Here is a 21999-nt window from a genome sequence, read left to right as displayed (position 1 = left end):
TGGCTAAAAGCTCAGTAGGGGGAGATATCGGCAAGGTCAAGGCTTTAAAAAAAACTTTACATCATTTTCTGGGCTTTCATAAACAGACAAACACGGAAAAGTTTCATTATGAAGTACAACAGTCGAAGACCTTCGGCAGAGTCAGTTATCGACAACTTAAGTTAGTCGATATCTATTCGTGTTCGATGAAGCTCTTCCTCACATTAACCTAAATTTCAGGTGAGACTTTGTTTAAGAGCTTTTTAACTATCGTTTTAGTATCACTCTGCGCATGTCAAAGTACTAAACTGCAACCTCGTTCTCAGGCTCTCTCTCCTCAAAGACCAAGGGAGGTAGAGGAGAGAGAGCCTGGGAACAAGGTACGTTGCCGAAACCGCTGCTAATACTAATGATAGTTGCTTAGTTGTCGACAACTCTCTCGCTCTATTTCTGGAAAACTAGTAGACTGTCGACAACTATTTGTCATCAACAACTTACGAAGTTTCAGTTTATTTGTCGATAACCATTCTTTTTTACTTTGTTAACGATAATTTTCTTTGCATGCTAGCAGTTTAGTTACCTGTAACTTGTTGTTATTTACAGCTAACTAGTCAAGGATCATCAACCTAAAGGTAATCCATTGCCATATGTTGTTCCTTAGTAACAAATCTCCAAACAAATAACAGTTAACTCTCTCTAAGACTTAACCATGTCATACACTTCCTTGTTTTTCTTTTGCGCAGACATTGTAATGAGTGAAATCAAATCAGAATAGCCATAGCAAGCCATTTGGTAGACTGGCACTTCACATTGTCGTTTTAAACTTGTAGCTTGAGCGAAGTCGGAGTATTTTCATTTTCAGATAACTATTCGTCGTCTACAAAAACACATGTTGAGAACAATAAAACGTTGACAAACCTGTCGGAGAATGTTTAACTTTATTTTACACAACCTTAATTTGCGCACAAAACTCGGCTTGACAAAAAGTACTTCGAGGTTCTGGCTTCTAAACAGGCAACACACGCCGCTATTTAGTTACTCCCAGTTTAAGATAGTTGACTGTTTCTAGAAATTAATGTGTAAGCATTTCATATTTTAGCTACATCTAATTATATACTACTAAAGCATACACAGAAGCTTATGTCTACATGGGAACTTTTGAGTGTACATTTCCACTATTTTCAGTGCAAACTTTGATTTAACACACCTCCATTTTTATAAAAAATATTTCAAGATATTCCCTAGGATCGTTTCCATGGGACACTCTCCTAAGGGGCTCTCAAACAAAGGTTCTGCGGCAACGCACCACCTAAAAAGGTACCTCAATCTAATCTTAATGTAACTAGCGGGCTGCTTTCAGCTGCAAAAAAATTTCGGTGGAGTCATCTCACCCTATAATTTGTAATTAGTCGAAATCTGATAAGTGACTTCATAATATTTTCTTGGGTTTCTCTTTTCATATCTTTTGATTTCGTTTAATTTTATCAAGTACAAAAAGCGAAATATTTTCACATTGTAAAAAAATAAAAAGATAAACAAGCTCAAAGGCTTCTAGTTTTTCAGCTTTTATGATTGTATCCAATGTTGTGGTGTAACGTTTCTAATAGTGACGATATTTTTTTTGTTTTATTATTGCATTTTTTTTCGGACTCGACTAAGCCTGACTTTCCTTAGCGACGCAAGCACAAGCGCAAGTACAAGCGCAAGCACAAGCGCAAGCACAAGCGCAAGCACACGCGCAAGCACACACGCAAGCAATAGGGATGACCCAAATGAAAACGAAATTCGACGCAAACACAAGCACAAGCAAAATCATCCGAACCTTCGAAACTGTTTAGGCGCAAAGCAATCTGGATGCAGCGTTTTCTTGGCCAAACATAACCACGTGTGGTAATATCCTTGTGCTTTTGTTATGCCTGAGCGGTATTTCGTTTTCACTTGTTGCAACGCAAACGCAAGGATAAGCACGAGGGCAAGAAAAAGGCAAAATTTTGATCCTTGTGCTTGTTCTTGCGCTTGCGCTTATGCCTGCGACAAGGCCGTCTTCACGGTGAAATAAGAATTGCTGTGCTTGCGCCGGTGCCTTCGCTTGTGCTTGCGTCGCCAGTGAAAACCTGGCTTAAGCTCGCAATCAATTCTCATAACTGCATTTAAACTGTTTCCCTCGAACACTCCTGAGAAAAGAAAACCAACAAATACGACTTCTTTTCTCTAGACTTAAATATAAGGCATTCTTTTACAATACAAATAGCTGTTTTTTTTCTTTTGACTTTGATGTTCTGAACTGTTGATGCGATATGCATGTTAAACATTACTACAATAGTATTTTGCCTCTCAAGTTCTAGCAAGACCTTGTGTTAAAATCCTAGGTTATCAGGAAATGCAATTTGTCAGTCACGTGTTTACAGAAAACATTATCAACCAACAAACGCATTCTCCGAGATTTCGGACGTGTCACGTAACACTTCTACCTAACGTAGAAAGTTGCGTGACGGAGGGTGCAACGCGACACAAATTCACAAAATAGCCATCTATCATGTATTGCTTTTTTTTAAAGTTAAACACTCATAAAATGGGTGTCTGTAAAACAATTCAAAATCTTCTCCAAAACCTCTATTTGTCTCACTCATGCCGCTCCATTTTCACAAACGCTTCCATCCTTTTTCTCTGGTTCTTCTAAAATAAAGCAAAGTTAGGAAATAAAAAATATTAGGGGATGTGGTAAATCTCTCTGTCTCTCTGCCCGTTCCAGGCTCATTCTTTCTCCCGTAAGAGGGGCGGAATGGCAACAATTCCTAGAAGCGGGGCTACTGGTAGACTGGGCAGACTACAAGAACCAAGATAAATAAAATTCAGAAACGATATACGTAGTAATCACACACTTAACGAACTATTTGCGTCTCGTATATCAAAGTGAACATGGTTGGCTCATTTTGGTGATGAACATCAGAAATACTAAATCAAAGTGATTGCAGTTACACCAATTAAAACAGCGGAAAAAAGTGCAAAACCCAAAGAGAACTCTTCGCGAAGGCGTCGCACTCAAAATCAAGGGTAGGTTAAACTGAAGAAGCACAAAGAATAAAATAAACACCTCTCACCTTTCTCTGCGGCGGCTTTTTGTCTCTGTAGAATCCTCTTCAGCTCTGCAGTAGCCTCGTCTTTCGGTCGTTCATTAAGAATGTCTCCGGCAGAGTGACTTCGTGGTTTTCTTAAAGTCACTGTTTTTAGTTCGCTGTTATTATTCTCGGCTCCTCCTGATGTCCCTCTACAAGATTCAACATTGGAGCTCAGTTTGCGCAGTTTGATGTTTGCCCATTCAACTCCCGGTTCGTCTGTGGGTGAGGTTATTCCTGGGCCGACATCAACGCTCGGATTTCTCTTCAACGATTTCTGCAAAATGAAAATCACAAATAAAGACCGTTCTTACATCCAAGTTAGAGTCGGACACGCCCTTTACTTTGCTAGCAAAACGGTCCCCCAATTTACAGAAATACTGGTATTATTTACCCGAATAAACAAGAATTGTTAGTCTATATTTATTGACGTCGATCGAATTAGCGCACACGCTTGTTAACCAATCGAGGAACGTGTGATTCATGCACATGGCTAGCTGTATGCATCCAATCACAAATCTCGTACTAATGTTAAATTTTATATATTTGAAAAGCCCAATCAACAACTACGAGAGACCAATGGGGTACTGTAACGACAACTGAATGAAAAATTACGAGACATAAAATTTACCTACCAGCAAATTCCCCAAATCTGATATGGCGTCTGTTTCGTCGCTTTCGTTGCTTCCACTTGAAGGCTAAAAACAAAACAAAGCTAGTTAATATGACATTGTTTAGGTCATGATGGATCTAACGTTTAGTGTGTGGACAAAACCCTAGTGTGTGAGTATTCAATTGAAAGCTATTGAGCAGTAATTTCATGTGGTACTTTTCATTATAATGCATATGTACAAGGCGATTCAACCGTTTCTATAAATCTGTTGCGTAGTAACTTTCATGTGGTAGTATTTATGTAGTAAAAGTGTCGGGTATGTAACTATTTCAATAAAAACTAATGAGAGGATTCCTTCTCAATTTTCCCGAGAACAAAATGTATCCTTTACTTTGGAACTCTTAGCTTCGCAAGGTAGAGAATATATCACACTCAGAACATTACTATTTAAACCATCAAAGATAAATCCATACTTACAGTTCTGACAGGCTTAAGCTGTATGTTACCAGTTTTTATTCTTTCCATCATTTCAGTCATGGCATTAGCAAGTGGGTCTTTTGGACCTAAACAAGCAATTAAATTTACTATCAATATTGCTTTATAAACAAAGCAAATTTTGAGTACAGGCAACAGTTTCTTTAATTATTTCTATTTGCTTAACGTACACGTGTTCTACCGACGAACGAGCCGATCCAGCCTGGGAGACTGAGTGACTAAATGACCGAGTGACCGAGTGAATGGGTGACGAAGTGACCGAGTGAATGGGTAACGGAGTGACCAAGTGACCGAGTGACTAAGTAAATGGGTGACTGAGTGACTGAGCCACCAAGTGACCGAGTGAATGGGTGACCAAGTGACCGAGTGACCGAGTGACCAGGTGAATGGGTAAGCGAGTGACTGAGTGACCGAGTGAATGGGTGACGGAGTGACCGAGTGACTAAGCGACCAAGTGAACAAGTGAATGGGTGACCAAGTGACCGAGTGACCGAGTGAATGGGTGACCGAGTGATTGAGTGAATAGGTGACCGAGCGACCGTGTGAATGGGTGACCAAGTGACCGAGTGACCAAGTGAATGGGTGACGGAGTGACCGAGTGACCGAGTGAATGGCTGATGAAGTGACCGAGTGACCGAGTGACTAAGTGAATGGGTGACCAAGTGACTGAGTGACCGAACGATCGAGTGAATGGGTGACCAAGTGACTGAGTACCGAGTGAATGGGTGACCGAGTGATCGAGTGAATAGGTGACCGAGTGACCGCGTGAATGGGTGACCAAGTGACCGAGTGACCGGGTGAATGGGTGACCGAGTGACAAAATGAGCAAGTGACTGACTGACTTAATGACTGACAAATGGGCGTTTGTATTTTTTATGACAATCATTTTCTTTACATACCTTTGTTCCGCTTTAGACTGTCCTTCTTTTTCTTTGGTCCCACAATGTTCATGAACTTCCTACATTTCAAACACCACATGTCCCTTGATCAATAACATTACTCACTCTGACTACTAGCTACTGTCTCGCTATTACATTGTTAACCATTTACTCTGGGCAGCGAATCAAGAAATATCAAGCATTGAATCGATTGTAAACAACTGACTGAAAATCAGGGTTTGAAGCAAAAAAAGGAAATGGAGGAATCCAATAGAAAAAAGACTAATTAAAGTGAAGCATATCTACCTATAGCGAGAAAAATAAAGTACTGTCTCTAGATTTGTAGGACTTTAAACACATCGTTGTCATTTCATATCAATTCGACTTACTTGATAAGTTGAGTGGGAGGTGGTGGAGGAGGGGGAGGGGGAGGGGGTGGAGCAGCTGCTACTGGCAGGGGTGGGGCAGCTGCCTGTTTCTGTGCTTCTTCTAAGCTTTTCTCCAGCTCTGAAACTATAAAGACAAAAAGTAAACTCTGCACAAGATGAGAAGCCTGTACAATACCTGCAAAGTATAGGATTCTCTAATCTATAGACCCAGGGGTCCCTCTCACAAGCAAAGAAATTAAATGATTCCTTCTCTCTTCTAGTGAAACAAACACAACTGCAGTGTGCCTGAATATGAGCACATTTGTGAAAAAAAAGCACACACTGTAACAGTGGAAACCAATCGCCCAACAAGAAAACATGCACAAAGTAACAAAACTAACACACGATGAACGTAAGACAATATACATGCATCTGAAGGGTAACCTTAAAATATGAACACTGAAAACAGAACAGTTCACTCTTTACTACTTGCTAACTTGGTAGCAGTAAATGAACCAAACGCAACACGGATTTGGAGAAGAAAAAGTCTATTATTTCCATTGGCATGTGAATCAGGAATCCTACTACCTACTTCCCAGCTCAGTAATGAACAAAGTAAAGACATCGGTTCCCCATTTACTGGCGCATTACATTACAACGAACTCTAACTCTCCCCAGCAAAGCAGAAAGAACATACACCTTGTTCTAAGCTCTATAACTCAATATCGCCTCAAACAGATGAGATAATCCGGAACTCTTTAAGACTTGTGTAATGTGACTATTGAGGCAGGGTTTATAGCTCAGAGTCTGATAAGTGTTACAACTGGGCAAAAGATGGTCTTCATCACAAATGTTGTTTGACTTGTCACGCAGAATGTCACAGATCTATCAGATATACTCCAAAACATTGCGTGACAACCCAGATAACGACTGTAAGTGATACTAAGAGCTTAAGGAGGTAACAGGTTCCTTTTAAGACGGATGGTATAAAAGCAAATACCTTTCTGGTTAGCATCAGAGGCTTTCTTCTCTGCATCTGCAAGCTGCTGTTCTAGAGACTCTATATGCTCTTGTGCCACCTGAAGCTTCCCTTCTGTCACTGTAATTAAAAATAGCAAACGTACGTGAGCCAACACAGAGAAAATGTCTTGCTTAAAAAGGTTTCCAATGGGTTTAGAACTCCCGGAAAACTGGGTTACCAAAGGATTTACAGGGAGTTTGCCACGCGTTTCAAAAAGAGTTTCTAAATCGTTTTCAATGAAGTTTTCAATCAGTTTCTAAAAGATTTTTTCAGTGTTTCCAAAGAGTTTTCAAAAGTATTTCAGTGGTGGTCCAAAAGTTTTTCGAAACACTTTGAAAACTTAACATGATCATCGCATCTAGTGATTGAATATGCCTACAAAAACATCAATTTTCACTTCACCACACTGAATAAACTAACATCTGCAAATTTAAGAAACTGACTTCTTTTGCCTACAATGTGATCCAGCTCTCGGTACCCCAATACTATACTATGTTAATACTTAGGTCTACAATTTATTCTGATAATATCAGTCTTAGATTTTTTCAATGTAGCTTTACTCACCACTGATATACCCTTCGTCCTTGGAAGCCTTCATTTCTTCCAGAAGATCCTTTATCTGCAATTCATCAAACAAAGAGTTTTTACCTATGGTACAAAATGCACCATTAAAAATAGGTGTTAAAGTTTAATGATGCTATCAATTTAGATAGAAGCTTTCCAACCCCGCCTTTCTGCAGAGCAAATCTGCTAAGTGATCACATCAATGACGTTTGCTGTCTAGAACATTGTTTTATTTCATGAGTTGAGCGATGCGAGTGTGGAGCATGAGAACGGATCTTTCCCCAGCCCCACCCTGTTGCGTTTTAGTACGTGTATCCCACGTGCCTGGTTAATAGTTTGCTAAGCTTGCGATCTTGACGAACCCAAGAGAAAATAGGGGGTCTGTGGACAGACTAAAATTACATCATACTTTACTATTTAGTGCACTTGATCAACAATGAATTTCTCCTCACAATGTTAAGTAAGTAAGTAAAGTAAGTAAAGACTTTATTTTATACTGCAAGAATAAATGTTAATACATTTCAAAGCGAACAGGTAAGGAGAAACTACCAAATCTGTGAGTGGAATTAATAGTTTGATTAGAAAATGAAGACCAGACTTGCCACAGATTCTCACCTTTTCTTCAGATTCTGTTCTTTCTTCTGCAAGCTTCTTGTTCAGTACACTGATCTCTTCCAGTGCTTTCTTCAGTTGTTCATCTTTGCTTGTTGTCTCAGAGATATATTTCCTTTGCTGATCCAACACATCTTTCTCCCTTAACACCTGTGGTTGTTTAAATTTCAAGGTTTTTGGAATTCCCAAGAGATGTAAAAATCTTTACATTGATCGACTCTCCTAGGAAATCGTTCCTGTAACATTGTTCATAGCACAACACCTTAAACGTTGTGTGACGACAGCAATCAGGAAAATGGTGGATTACCTTGGGATTACGGATATGCAGTGCGTGTGGAGAGCTAAGAAATGGAACCCTAAACATGCATTGCAAACCTATAATACTAAGTAATGTTAAAGTTACACACAGCTCACTGCAATTAAAGGTTGAAGTAATGTCTTGAACCAAAGTCACTAACCTCTGCTGCATACTTTTCAGCTTCAAAACGACATTGACTTTCAAGAGCATACTTTTGTTGCAGGGTGCTATACTCTTCAAGGGCCAGTACAGAAACTGAAAACAAAATGCGAATAATGTACTGGTCTGCATGTATACAGCAGGAGAATGACAACTTGGGGATGTCATGGAATCAGGTGAAACAGACCACACAAAACCAGGTCCAATGGAAAGCTGCAGTGGAGGCCCAATGCTCCAGTTGGAGCAAAGAGGACTATGTCAGTCAGGTTAAGTCTGCATACATGCCAAGTGGCCCATCAGGCCAGAGCTTATCCCGGTTTCTGTAGCACGAAGGGACCAGGAATATTTCTACTCCCCCCTGGATGGGATGCTAGTCCATCGCAGGGTTACCCCCAGCATTAAATTCACCAGTACCAATTTGTACACCTGGGTGGAGAGAGTCACTGTGAGAGTAAAGTGTCTTGCTCAAGAACACAATACAATGTCCCCAGCCAGGGCTCGAACCCAGACCACTCAATCCAGGGTAAGGCACACTAACCATGAGCCCTCTGTACAAACTCGAGATATTTGTTCTCTGCACTAAATATAAGTTTGATTAATACAATGTCCCTTCAGAACTGTTAAGTTAAAAATGTAAGTGTAAATTACAAGTTTGTTGAAAACAAATTTCTTGCACTTTCCCCTTGCAACTGAGATTTACAGAGTACTTTTCAATAAACAACGGTTAGTGCATTGCACTTCAGGTCAAGAAGTTTGATTTAAACCTGTTGCACGTCCTGGTTTATTTTCATGCACGGTACCATAACTCTGACAGTGCCTTGATCTCAACACCTGGAGAATCAGATGTAGACATTAATGGCTACTGTTAGATCTTTGGGCAACATGAAAAAAGCAGTGATGGAGCCCAATGTACAAATACCAACTAAACCGTTCATCTCTGATTTGTATTAAAGAGTTACCTCTGTTTAACTGTTTGAACTGTTTTTCATTTGCAAACAGCCTCTTCTTTGTACTTTCATGGGAATGTTTTTCTTTGTTTAACTGAAAAAATAACAAACAAACAAAACCTACAAAATTTGGTTGTGCAATATTTTATAACATAATAATATCATAATTATTACATAATGCAAAGTGGATTGAAGTGAGTTAAGAAAAGATAGCAATTAAAGTTCCCATTTGTGACATAAAAATGTGTTGCTCCAGAAAATATCCATATACCATCCAAGAAAGATTTTTTGTTTGAATCCCCGCACCCCTCTGACAATTCCAGTTTAGCTCCATACTTTCCCTTAAGAATCTTGGCTTTTGAAACCCCCCTCTCCCTTGGTATTTCTGTTAACCTTTCTTGGGGTGGACATAGATATTTTCTGGAATGGCACAACTGAAACATATAATAATAATATGCTATTCACAGTGTTCATGAGGCCAGTTTTGGGACCTTAACTACTGGCTACATGTACTGAATGTAGGATGCCTACTACCAGGTTAGCTCAGTTTATTGCACACTGGAATTTAAAGACAGAGTTTGTGACTTCACACCCTAATTGGTCCTGATCAGACTTGATGGTGATGGAATTGATGGAATTGAAGAAACATCTCTTGGGCTAGAATGCTGACACATTGCCCTTGTCTGTTATTCTAGTTTGACCAGGATAGAGGACCTGCATAAAAACCAGCTAAGGCTGATGTGGCTTCCTCTCTAAATATTGTAATTTATTTTTACTTAATTCATACAATGAATTAATATATTTTTTAATCCAAAACAGTAGGTAGGGATATTAGAAGAACCATGACACTCTTTAAACTAAGTAGGGGGCATACAGCACTGCATCCAGGTCAATTTTGCACACACTAAAATGGTGACGTTCAGTCAGCTGACCTTATTTTGTGTGGCAGTCAACTCCTCTTTGGTACTCTTCACCTCATTCTTTAATGATTCCACTAAACCTTTCAGTTCTAACAAAAATATGAATGCAAATATTTACAGCATTTCAAGATATAAGGCAGTACACTACTGTCTAATCTGACTGACTACATTTAAAGCATGATAGTTGTGTAATGGCTGGAATCAATGAAAAAAGTATTGTTGAGATAATTTTTTCCTGTTTTAAGACATGAGTATGGTCTAGAGATCCCTAATTTACCGCTTCTATGTGCAACCCCTGCCCAGTTACTGAACACAATATAGCCAATTTCAATATAATAAAATTCTAACTTGACGCCAAGGCTTAGGGGATTTACAAAGCAAAAAAAATCATTTATTCATCCTATGACCTTGATGTGACTTCTTTTGTTTTATTCCCCTAAACCTTGGGGGCAAGTTAGAATTTTATTTGAAATTGGCCATATTGTGCAAACTCCATGATGAAACCTGTATTCCAACATACATGTTCAGTATAATAAGAGTTAATTAGTGAAGGATAGCAATTGGACACTTTGTGGGTCTGGATGTGCAAAATAGGTTTGGTAGTGCAAAGGAATATGGCACCAGGAGAGAATGTTTATCTTGTAACTGTTGTGTAACCAAAACCAAAGTAATCACATCTGGCCAATCAAGAAGCAGCCAAATATTGCAAGATGCCACATAATGTAATCAGGGCTTGTATACCATAGTAACAGGCACTTGTGGCAATGAAGCACAAAAATATTCAGGACTCTAGTAATTGATTGGTTTTGATTTTTGATCCTGTCAGCTGCGACAACATGCCTGGTCTTGTCAGCTAGACTAGTTCTCATGACCATTCAAATACAAACAATCACAGAACCGAACAGAAGGTGACCATTAAGCAAACAAAAAATACTTTGATGGTATGTGAATCCACAACTGCTCTTGAACAGTGATTACAGTTTTTTGAACTCACTAACACACCTTTGATTTCTTCTTGAAGAACTGCACTGTCACTTAAAGATTGTTCATCAGTTTTAAAAACCTCAGGGGAAGACAGCTCCTCCTAGTAAAATATAAAAACAAATGAGTGCAAACAAAGTCAATAGTAAAATATGGTATATAACAATTTTTTTGAGAATTATTTTGGTGAAATACTTCCAATAATTTCAATTCTCAACATTATTATGATTCTTGCCATAAATGTAAGATTCTTGCTAAACTTGCCTTGATGCTCTGAAGAACTGGAATAAATTTTTGTAAAACATATTGATCTCTGCCTTAACTTAGTCAAGTGTCTTTTTCTCACGAAGGCTGATTTTCCCATGAGCTCTTTTTTAATATTTCATTAATTATGCTAAATAAAGTTAATAATAAAACAAATAAATCAGAATTACATCAATTCATATGGACACCATTAACAAAACCACAGAGGGTATCTGTTATAAAAAAGGCATCCATACTAAGCTAGCAGGTGAATGAAAGGGGCTAAAAACAAGGTGTTCACAGTAAGTGTCTGCAACTTTAAAGCGGAGACTGACTTTATGGAATAAACCAGAAAATAAAGAAAAAAAACACATACCAGATTCACTTGTCCACCAACTTGTGAGATGAGTAGCTGGCTTTGACGCTTGAGCTTCTTGTTTTCTTGAACCATCTGTGGCATTACATGTAAATATATTATAAGTAGATTGTTTTCATGCAACAGTTTGGAAGCAAAAATCATTACTGCAGGTATGAACTGTATATTGGCTGGCTTGTTCATGTATATGTCTGAGTATCAAGGAATGATCTTAAACTGCAATTTTTGCAATTAAAAAACATTGCAACAAGCTGGCAGCAAAACATGTAGTATTCCAGGTGAAGCTCATGCTCCGAGTGCCTATTTCATCCAGGAATGTAACTGGGATTATCAGTGCACCCTCCACCCAACCTCTAGGGTTATTGGTCCCTTTGAGTGAATTTCAATGAAAAAATCCCTTGGGAATGATTGAGGGAGCACAAGCTCTTTCCCTCTGACTGATTCCCTGTTGATTTAAGCCAGTCTTGTTTGAAACGCACTATGAAACAGGATACATGGACCTGAAACAAAACCCTCTGAAAAAATTGAGACATCAAGAGATACTCCCCAAGACAGGTGTCCTAATGTAAAGTTGCAACAACCCTCCATACTTGTGTGTGCCAACCTTGTACTTCACCTTTCAAAAACACCCAAATTCTACTCAATCAATTGTTATTTTTTTGCTGCTGTCAATAATTTAAGTGGGTCCTGTTATGTGACATCTGATGTGTGGGTTGTGATTGGAATTACTTGATCCATTTTGATTGCTAATCTTTTTTCAAGATTCCTAAAATGTTGGCATATTTATGACTGATTGCAGCTCAGCAAACACTCAGTCATCAGCTAGGTTTTGAACGTTTGAGATCACATGTCATGATCAGTAGCACGCTTGTCACGCGCTAATGGAAAAATCACGGATTTGCTTGAATCTTTTAAGAATTTCTCGGCGCACAATGATCAGATCTGCTTGAGACTTTCCAAAAGTGTTACACATGTGTTGAAGATGGTTTTGGACTAAATAGAAGTAGAATAAAGGATTTTTGAAAAAATATAATCGGAGCCGAATTGTTAAGTTAGCGACAAAAACATGGCGTCACGCGTAACGTGCGTGGGCTTCACTGTTGACTGTTTTCTTGTTTTTGCCAACTTAAGTTTCATTTATAACCGTAAGACTTCACAGATGATGGAAAAGGTTCCTTTTTAAGCAAAATGGCAAACAAAAGCCTGAAAATTGGTGCTAAATCTTCCTTAAAATCAACAAAAGTGTTCACCATATGATGCATCACGCTTCAAGCTTGGGAGACACAGGTAATTTTCAATTCATTGTGCGAGCTATAATTCCTGAGTTACAGAACAATTTAACCTCAAAATGTAATGCTCATAAGTTGCTTTTCACTTTCCTTCCACCTTTTTGTGTTTATATCGAAACGTCGCCGAGATTTGAATTTTTTCTGCGTTCTAAACAGTTGGCAAGCGGTGTGATCTGGCGCGCGATAATTCTGATCATTAAATTTCCCAGTCGCATTGTTTACGACGAGTGCGCTGGAGCGTGTCAATGTTGACATAATCAAAATGCTCAAATGACAAGCTAAATTTTGGTACCAAAATCGATCGAATCTGTTAAAAGCCGACGAAAATATTGGCTATGAAGTTTGTTCGAAACATAAGGTCGACAATTTTGATCCTGAGGAAGGTAAGCGATCGAATTTCGAGCAAAGACAAGCGCAACGCTCTGGCCATTTTGGCGGCTTCCATTCCTTCCAAATCATCCTACAGTCTACAGAATCGATGAGCATTGTTCTAGATTTCCTTATTAGGAAGTAAATATTTCATCAGGTAAGGAAATGAGTGGGAAACTCCCTGAGCACATGCCGCTTGTTTCAAGCACGTAGTCAAGTACTGTGTTGTTCGCAAGCACAAGGCCGTAAAATTGAATGCAGCGATTATGGATTCTGGAGTTTCTAGGATTCAGATGTGGCGAGAACAAAAGAAGAAGGAAAGACAAGAGAAAAGAAGAACACATTATGAGAAAAACCGAGAGGAAATTATTCAAAAGGTCGTGAAAGCCAGAAAGAAAAGTCGAGAAGCCAGAAAGAAAAGTCGAGAAGCCAAGAGCGGACAACTACAGTATGTTCCAATCAAAGACATGACAAAGAAACGTCGGCACGAACAAAACCAGTAGAAGTTAGCTTCAGAAAATAAAGGAAAACTTGAGTGAGAGAGAAAGATGGCTAGAGAACGAAGTACGCGATACTGTCAAAAAAAGAAAGACCAAAATACACAGGTTCAAGCGGCGGAAGCCGCACGGATCGAAGTTACTGGTACGCCGTTCCCAAACAGGATGGCCAAGAAACGTGCCATTGGACGAGCTAAGAAGGGTCTCCCAGATACCCCGGAGAAGAAAGCAGAAATAATGGCAGCTATATCAAAAAGTCCACGGACGAGGAAAGTGCTCGAGAAACACGGATTAATAAAAACGCCAGAAGAGGAGAAAGAAGTGATTGCACTAAAAGCGCTTGCTGGTGATCTCACCTAAGGCCTTAAAGCCGTCAAAAATGACAAGTCAAACAAAGGAAGAGCTGCACTTGGAGCGGCAAAATCACTTTCTTTTGGTGAAAATGTTAAAAAGAGTAGAAGCCAGAAGACACTTTCGAAGCTCATAGCCTTAGATAGAAGAAGCATCAAGTCGGGAATTGAGAAACGCGAAATGATCTTGAAAGGTGAAGAGCCAAGCTGGCTTGAAACCAAACGAAAAACCAGGCGGGATGCAGTCACTGAAGAAACCAAAGAGGTTGTTTATGATTATTGGAAAATGGTGGCAAGTAGACCGACAGGAAACAAGAAAGACTTGATAAGAAAATGAGTTGGAGTGAAAACGTGGGTTGAACATCCGAAACACGTGCTTGAAAAAACCCAAACGGAAGCTTACGTTGAGTTTGCGTCAATGCACCCAGAGATAAAGATATCTCAGCGAAAATTTGAAAACCTGAAGCTTTATTTTGTTAGGGGAGCAAGGGAACGAGATAGACAGACCTGCATGTGTCGCCAGCACGTTGAACTTCAAATTGTCTTCAAAGACTGCATGAAGTTTAGGAAGAGAGTGATCGATGAAAGCAGAGAAGCTAATCAAGCAGTTACAGAAGTGTATACCTCAGTTGGAAATATTATTGAACAAACACTTTGCCCCAAACCTGAAGACCAAGACTATCATAAATTGAAATGCTTGAAAAGGGAGTGCAGAGACTGTGGAGTTCACAACTTGGTTTTGCTGCCAGAGGAGAAAGGTGTTGGCAATCACAAAGTGAAATGGAAGTGGTACGACTATGTGTCAACTGGAAAACTTACCACTGAAGGAAAAGACATGAAAAAAATAGCCCTTGTTGAGAAGTGCACAGGACCAAAGGAACTGTTCGATTATTTCATTCAGCTTTTAGGACAGTTTCCTTACCATTCCTTTCTTGCTAAATGGCAAAGGGAACAGCTAGATTCTCTTCTTGAAAACCTTCCTCTTGATCAAGCCGTGTGCATCCATGACTATTCTGAGGGTTATGCCTGTCGGTTTCAAGATGAAATCCAGTCCCAATACTTTGATGTAAACAAAGTAAGTCTTCATGTAACAATTCTTTACAGGCATTCAAATGCTGAGGTGGATGGTGTTCAGAGCACAGAAGAGGAACCAGCAATTTGTAAGGAGCATTTGTTTGTAATCTCTGGTGACGTCACCCAGGATCATGACTCTGTCCTTCACATCCAGAAGTTAATTTCAAAGCATTTAGAAGAATCCAACTGCACCATTAAGAAAATGCATGAATTCACAGATGGATGTGCAGGACAGTACAAGAGCTGGCACTGTTATGGTGACCTATCTTGTTCCCTGGCAACTCTTGGATACACAGTCCAGCGAAACTACTTTGCCACCTCCCATGCAAAGGGAGAACAAGATGCAGCTGGCTCCCATCTCAAACAGAAGGCGACCTAAGCAGTTCTCTCCAGGAAAGTCACACTATCAAACGCAAAAGATCTTTGTAACTTTCTGAAAGAGAACTTCTCTTAACCAGCTGTTTCCTCATTTCCTGCTCGGCAGAAGTCAGTGCAGTTAAAGCGGCGTGTCTTCTATTTGCCTTCTAGTGGAGAACTGAGTGTTGCACATAACAGGGAAGGTGGAAGATTCTGCACTGTCAAAGGCATTCGACAACTACACTCTGTAAGGACTTGCAGTGAACAGCTAAAAGTCTTCACGAGGGAAAGATCTTGTTACTACCATGGTTGCATTGTTGAGAATTTTGACAGCTGTGAAAATAAGGAATGGGTGGGCAACTGGAAGGAGATTGTTCTGTCAAGAGAGCCCTCAGGTGTCATGACCAGAACAACTGAAGATGCAAGCACCATTGAACATTCAGTTCAAGTTGCTGACCTGGCAATGAAAGACAGTATTGTGGCTGTGGCAGCTGAAGAGGACAGCCACTATGATTACTACCTCCTTAAAGTTACTAGCAGTGGAGTCATTTCCCTTCAAGAAAACTTTGAGGATCCTTATAGTGGAAGCATTTATTCCAAAGGACAGGCTGTTCTTCTCGGAAAGTTCTTTTTAAGGGAGAACATTATTGATTGCACATACAAACTAGATGATAAGGTGGCAGGAGTATTCCCAGGAACTGTGCGGTACATTTGTGGACCACTTGTGTCAAAGCGAAGGAGGGGAAGGCCAATTTATCAAGTTCCATTGGATGAACATGAACAAATTCTGGCATCTCTTTAACTGTTTTTGTCTTTAGTAGCTTGTAATTAACATTTTTTGCCAAAGTGTTCCTTAAATACGGTATTTATGCATTTTTTACAAAAAAGGGCGTGGCCGCATTGCATCATGGGTAATAGAAAATTAGCTTAAAATGCATCTTAATTGACTGAAATGACATAATTTCAAGATAGGAACCAATTTCCTTCACTTTCTGACTTATTTCTAACAAGAAATGATTCTTAAATAAATTTTTCAATTTTACCCCAATGTTACACCTTTGTACATCAGAACTGTGCTACTGATCCATGGAAAATCATGCATTCAGTAGGTACTGTAAAACAGCACAGACTGACTGATTATAAATTCAACATTTCGGGCTGTATTCTGCTATGATTAGTTATTTCTATTTAATGAAGTAATAAATTTATGCTCTTAATTTATTGTAAACAAAATAATAATGGCTCACATTTGTGGCAAACTCCTCTGCCTTATTCCTGCAACTTTGCTCCACCTCAAACTTCGAATGCAGATTTTCATACTCAGATAAGGCAAGGTTCGAAACTGTTGAGTAAGAAAAGAATGAGTTCTAAAATTAGCAAATTTAATAGTCTTTAGTTAGTATTTTCCAAAGCAGGTGATTACGTACACGTAAGGACCTGATTTTATAAGACGGAAAAGGTAATTTAAATATCGCTTTTGGGGCGCACCCAGATATTGCAAAGTCCCAGCCAATTGTTTTTGATCCAAATTGTGTGGCTTCCAAAAAATTAATATAATTCATAACCTGCCCAAAGAGGTATTGGATTGAAACCTCTCCACCATCCTAACCATCTGGACAATTCGGTTTCCCTTCATGCTTTCCTTTAAAAACCTTTTTAGCATATTCAGTGCCCTTCCTCAAGCTGGGCATTGACATTTAGAGGAGCCATAAATTGCATCAATTATTTTGTTTTCAGTTGCAATAGAAATAGTGTAACAGAGTAATGTCCTTTAACTGGGCAAAAAATTTACAAATCAGCTTAAGCTTGATGACCATGTGAAGAGGTTTACCATTAAGGACTACAATCATGAGTTATTTGATCTTGAGTTTGAAAAAGTCTGGCAGACCATTTCAACCTTGTGCAAAATTCAAGATGGTGCCGCGTGGAGGCAACTGTGGTGGTCGAAGGAGACTACAGTGTTTCCACACAGTGCAGCTAGCCTGACCGCCAAATCACAATTTTCTTTAATTAGAAATCTATTATATTCATATCTATAGCTTTCAACTGATGTATTGAATGCAAAATTCTGGGCAGATATGCTGGAGAACATAACTTATTTATTTGAAAGATTCAGAGCATGCTGCATTGATCATAGTACTGTTACAGTAGAAATATGGCACGATTTTGGAGTTATTCAATGTATCTGAACTTTAAATCATTATGTATCACAAAATCTGCATTCACTTAGCTTTCAAACATTTGGTATATTTAACTTGGAAATCTGTGGCGATGTTATGGAGGAAGAAAACTGAGATATTTATATACCCCAACTTCACGTACTAAGCCTTACTTGTCTTCATTTCACAACTTATGATGTAACCACTGCAAAAAGAGTTTATCATTTCACAAGAGATAAGTCCACTTTACAGACCAAGCAGAGTTTGTCTGCTCATTTCCTCAGAAGTCTCAAAAACAACAAAATTTTAGGCCCACTTCCTGCCTTCTTAGAATTCCTGCTTCCTGCCCTTTCCCCTTCCACCTCCTGTACCCCTTCTCTACCTCTCCTTTACCCCTCCCATATCCTACCCATATCCCTCCTGTCCCTAACTTCCCAGGCTTCCACCCTCATGTCCACCCCCCCCCCCCCTGCCACCCCCACTGAATTACAAGTGGGGATTTACTTACAAAAGATTCTGACTCTTGACTGGGAAAATTTAGTTCTATTTTTGGAAAGATCATCTGTTGCAGGAGGTGACCACTTATTACAAGTGGCCACACTGGGAGATTCTGGGAGATAAAGAGAAATAGAATCACAGCCAATCAGGACTAAAATTTGTGTTAGATTTCTTTCTCCATTCAAATGTTACTGAATTTAAATTTAAATCTAAAATTTTATCTGTCCTCAATGTAAAGGAAGTCAATACATCTTTCAACAATGGTAAATTGAATTTTTAAAGAATAATATTTACTTGATTTCTCCACAACACAAATTTTAAAGAATGTTTTCGAATTAAATAAGACGCTGTTGAAAGGATGAAAGATAACCTTTGACTTTTACACAAATTCTCTACTCACTAATTTTCTGTCTCTACCTTTTAAGGTTTAACGAAGAAAAATATGGCTAGGGATTTGATGAAATGTTGTTTGTTTACAATATAAGCTTTTGAGCTTATGCACCGTAAATTAAAACTATGACAAAAGAAATGAAATGAAATTAATCAGCACAAATATGGGAAAAAAGAGGAACTAATTTATACATTCAATTGAATCTTTGTGTACAAATTGAGAATATCCCAGAGGGTACATGCATGTAAAAATCTCTTTTATGACACTACAAATTATGTTGTATTAAAATACTCACGGCTTTCAAATCAAACATAGCTTGAACAATAGGAAATTTGTTTACACTACCTTACTATCTGATGCTTAGCTAATTGACTTCCGAAGAGAAATAAGTAGTGTATTCTTATATTTCAAAATCAACAATTTTAGCACTCGCTTGATAAGCTAAAAGAACGTACATTAAACTTTTCTTTGAAATACTAATGTCAGTAAAGTGGCTGCTTCTACAGAGTTGTTTGGTCGTAAAATTCTGAACAAGCACCGTTTAAAATTTCACCTCACTGACCAAGATACAACCGCAATGATAAAAGGAGCCCGATTATTTCATTATTTTGCAATTTTGCTCACGGGTATGTCTTCAATACAACCAACATTCTCTTGACCTCTAAAATATGCCTTATGTAGCAGGCATACAACAATGGGCTTCTATACGATATTCCTTATATCATTTGCTTGCCTAGCCTGCGCATTTGCGCTGATATAAAACGGGAAGTAGCAGACTGTCAGTGATGAAATATCCTCTCCATGTTATTATCAGTGACTCGGATTTCACGACTTTCGAAAAGTATTCAAATGCAATCTTCTTTCCGTCGAAATCTCATGAGCAAAACTCCCGTTCCTACCTTCTTTCAGTTTCTCCAAGTCCCCTTTGGCTTTCGAATATTTCGCCTCCTGCTCTTTGAACTGAAATAAAAAAGAAAAGGAAATTAACAATGATTTAATATACGCGGATGACTGCTGAAGGTATTTGGGTTTTAATTGGAAGCTCGCTGGTTCTTTATTCTTCAATTTATCAAGAACCAGCTGCAGTTTCCCAAGATGAAAAAAAAAAAAACAATTTCCATATAATACACTTACCTTTTCAAAGTAATCCTGACACTTTTTCTGCAGATCTTCGAATTCAATGACCGCTAAAAACGAAAGAAATCAATAACACGATCAATCACTCGAAAAAGTGCACAGCTGAGTAAATGAAACGAAGTCGCCGACTTCCTTGTCAGATTGTTCTCGGTATAGATTACCACCAACCTCTTTGAGATAGCCCCTTTAGGTTTCGGTAATTTCTATCTAATACTTCCAACCTCTTCCGGGTTTCGTGTAAGTCGAGTCCATACGCCTGTGAAGCATTTGAAGCATCCGCCATTTTTCCATCGACAAATTTTTCTTGTCACACAACAAGACGTAGTTTGCATTAGTGATCACGTGTTAAGTAACAACATCCGGTGCAAAACGCGGAAAAGACAATTTACGAAAGGGCAAAAACTGGCACAACTTTTATATAAACAAAAACGTGTATATGATTGATATTAAATGAGAGATTTTCAAACCACTGAGCAACTACCCTGCATTTCTTTATAGGGAGTATCGACTACAAGAAATTTTGGAAACTCAAATCATCCAAATACCTCATCCATGACCAGTGGATTGGTGCTAACATAACAAACCAGGAAACTAAGCTACCCACTTACTAGTCATTTACAAGATGGTTAATGTTATACCTCCGGAGGGGGCTACTCCCAGAAAAGTTGGGTGGGGGCGTGCGACCCACTTCCCAAAACCCTTACCCTATTTATGACCAAACTCTGCGATTTTTGCTACCCTATTTATGACCTGGGGCCCGTTTCTCGAAGGTCCCGAAAAGTTTTCGCACCCGAAAAGAGAAAAGCCGTAGCAAAATCTCAAACCTTATGACTACAGAGCTGTTTTATGCACATATTCTTAATATGAGCAGAGGTTCTCTTCATACAAGAAGTTTCAGGCGTATACACCTCTCTGTCTTTAACACCGATTAACTAAAAATGCTTTTGCGGGCCCGAAGAGTTTCCGGGGTTTGTGACCTGTCCAAAAATTCGATACCCTATTTATGACCGTTGCGTCTGGCACAGTTGCCCTAAACGTAAGCTATGAAGGGCTTTTGTTGACGGTCTTATTGATAATGATGAAAAAAATAGCTTCTTCTAAGAAACATGCCTAATTCAAGACTAGAGTGCTAAAACCATTCCCTATTTAAGACCAAAATGGCCAAAATCGATACCCTATTTCTGACCAAAATGGCTGAAAAACCCTACCCTTTGGGGCCGCACATACCTATATATCCCATGTAAGGGAGTACCCCCCGGTGTTATACACCCTTTGATCAAGTGGGCCTGCATGAAAAGGCACATTACAGCTCAGAAATAAATATGAACTTTGACATACAAAATGCCTCAATGAAGATACATAGGCACGCAATGTGTGCATGACTGTTTACAGTTGACGTCAAATAACCCAAAAACCCCAATGAGAAATTCGGATCTCCCGTTAACACGAAACAAAATTGATTTTCCCTGGATTGGTTCTAGATTTGCTTCTTACCGACCCTTACCATTAACTGCAGTTTTACTCTCGAGATTCGAGTCCTCTTTATCTCGAACCTCGAAGCCATTTTTTAAAGTCATCTCCTTTGTAAATTTTATCCTCGGTAACACGATTGTGGGGATGCAGCGGCTTAATGGTTAACCTGCGGTCATATCCTCCCTCCCTATACTTTTTTTCCCTTCTCCTTTTCCAAAAGAAAAAATGAGCATGTTTGCAGCAGTTTACCTAATGGTTAGAGAGATGGACTCCGGATCGAGCGGTCCAGGTTCGAGCCCTGGCCTTGGCTGACCTGGCCGTGTGATGTTCTTGGGCAACCCAGGTGTATAAATGAGTACCAGGGAATTTACCACTTTTTGAGTAAAACTGTCGTCAGCCATTTCATTTCTCTTTTTCTTTGTCCACAGTACCCACGGCCCCACTCCCTTGCTTTTGCCCTCGTTCAGTCTCTCGTGGTTTTTATTTTGGTCTCGCCCAAACTAAGTGAGAGAAACTCGGTAAAAGATACATATGAGTTAACTGGTTGCAATTATGTTCTGCTCTATCCCACCATATAGTACTGTTTTGTTGTTTTCCTCTACTTTGTTTTATTCCCTTCACATCTGTTATGATTTACTATGTTGGGAAAAGAACGTTGAAGTTTCAATCTTTCTCACTAATGGACCAGAAGGAAACAGTACACTCATCGTTTTATTCTCTACATTCTAATTTCAGGTTATTTGTTGCCTACACTGTTAATCTCCTAAAACCTCCAACTCCTGATAACTTGAACTTGTCTTAAATTGATTTCCCCTGAAGGTTCGAGTTATCGGGA

At 39.1% G+C, this 21999-nt stretch overlaps 2 protein-coding genes across 2 annotated transcripts; one reads left to right on the top strand and one right to left on the bottom strand.

The window, feature by feature from the left end:
* Positions 1–900: 900 nt before the first annotated feature.
* LOC110061265 (shootin-1-like) lies at positions 901–20018 on the bottom strand. The gene is made up of 18 exons (XM_020768105.2): positions 19860–20018; positions 19689–19741; positions 19454–19514; positions 16754–16848; positions 11571–11645; positions 10973–11054; positions 9983–10059; positions 9063–9144; positions 8105–8199; positions 7650–7796; positions 7035–7089; positions 6450–6548; positions 5471–5594; positions 5103–5161; positions 4186–4271; positions 3731–3793; positions 3081–3372; positions 901–2655 (listed from the first exon to the last, which is right to left on the bottom strand). The coding sequence occupies exons 1-18, from the start codon at positions 19972–19974 to the stop codon at positions 2606–2608; spliced, it is 1710 nt and encodes a 569-aa protein (XP_020623764.2). The 5' UTR covers positions 19975–20018; the 3' UTR covers positions 901–2605.
* On the top strand, positions 13013–16548 carry LOC110065076 (uncharacterized). Its single transcript, XM_089291005.1, has one exon. It carries the CDS (start codon positions 14494–14496, stop codon positions 15526–15528), a length of 1035 nt encoding a protein of 344 aa, XP_089147131.1. The 5' UTR covers positions 13013–14493; the 3' UTR covers positions 15529–16548.
* Positions 20019–21999: the final 1981 nt, after the last annotated feature.

This window comes from Orbicella faveolata, unplaced genomic scaffold, assembly GCF_042242905.1.
Source record: "Orbicella faveolata isolate gen_17 unplaced genomic scaffold, um_ofav_v1 contig_1, whole genome shotgun sequence".
Classification (NCBI taxonomy): Eukaryota; Metazoa; Cnidaria; class Anthozoa; order Scleractinia; family Merulinidae; genus Orbicella; species Orbicella faveolata.
The sequence above is the reverse complement of the archived record's forward strand: the minus strand, read 5'-3'. Positions and strand labels throughout refer to the sequence as shown.

Excerpts from the sequence above, each read along its gene's own strand:
- LOC110065076 (XM_089291005.1), top strand. The coding sequence starts at position 14,494 with ATGCACCCAGAGATAAAGATATCTCAGCGAAAATTTGAAAACCTGAAG.
- LOC110061265 (XM_020768105.2), bottom strand. The coding sequence starts at position 19,974 with ATGGCGGATGCTTCAAATGCTTCACAGGCGTATGGACTCGACTTACAC. Across the intron at positions 9,145-9,982 it reads TGACTGCCACACAAAATAAG|TTAAACAAAGAAAAACATTC; the intron begins GTCAGCTGACTG and ends TTATTTTTTCAG. Across the intron at positions 6,549-7,034 it reads GGACGAAGGGTATATCAGTG|TGACAGAAGGGAAGCTTCAG; the intron begins GTGAGTAAAGCT and ends TTTTAATTACAG.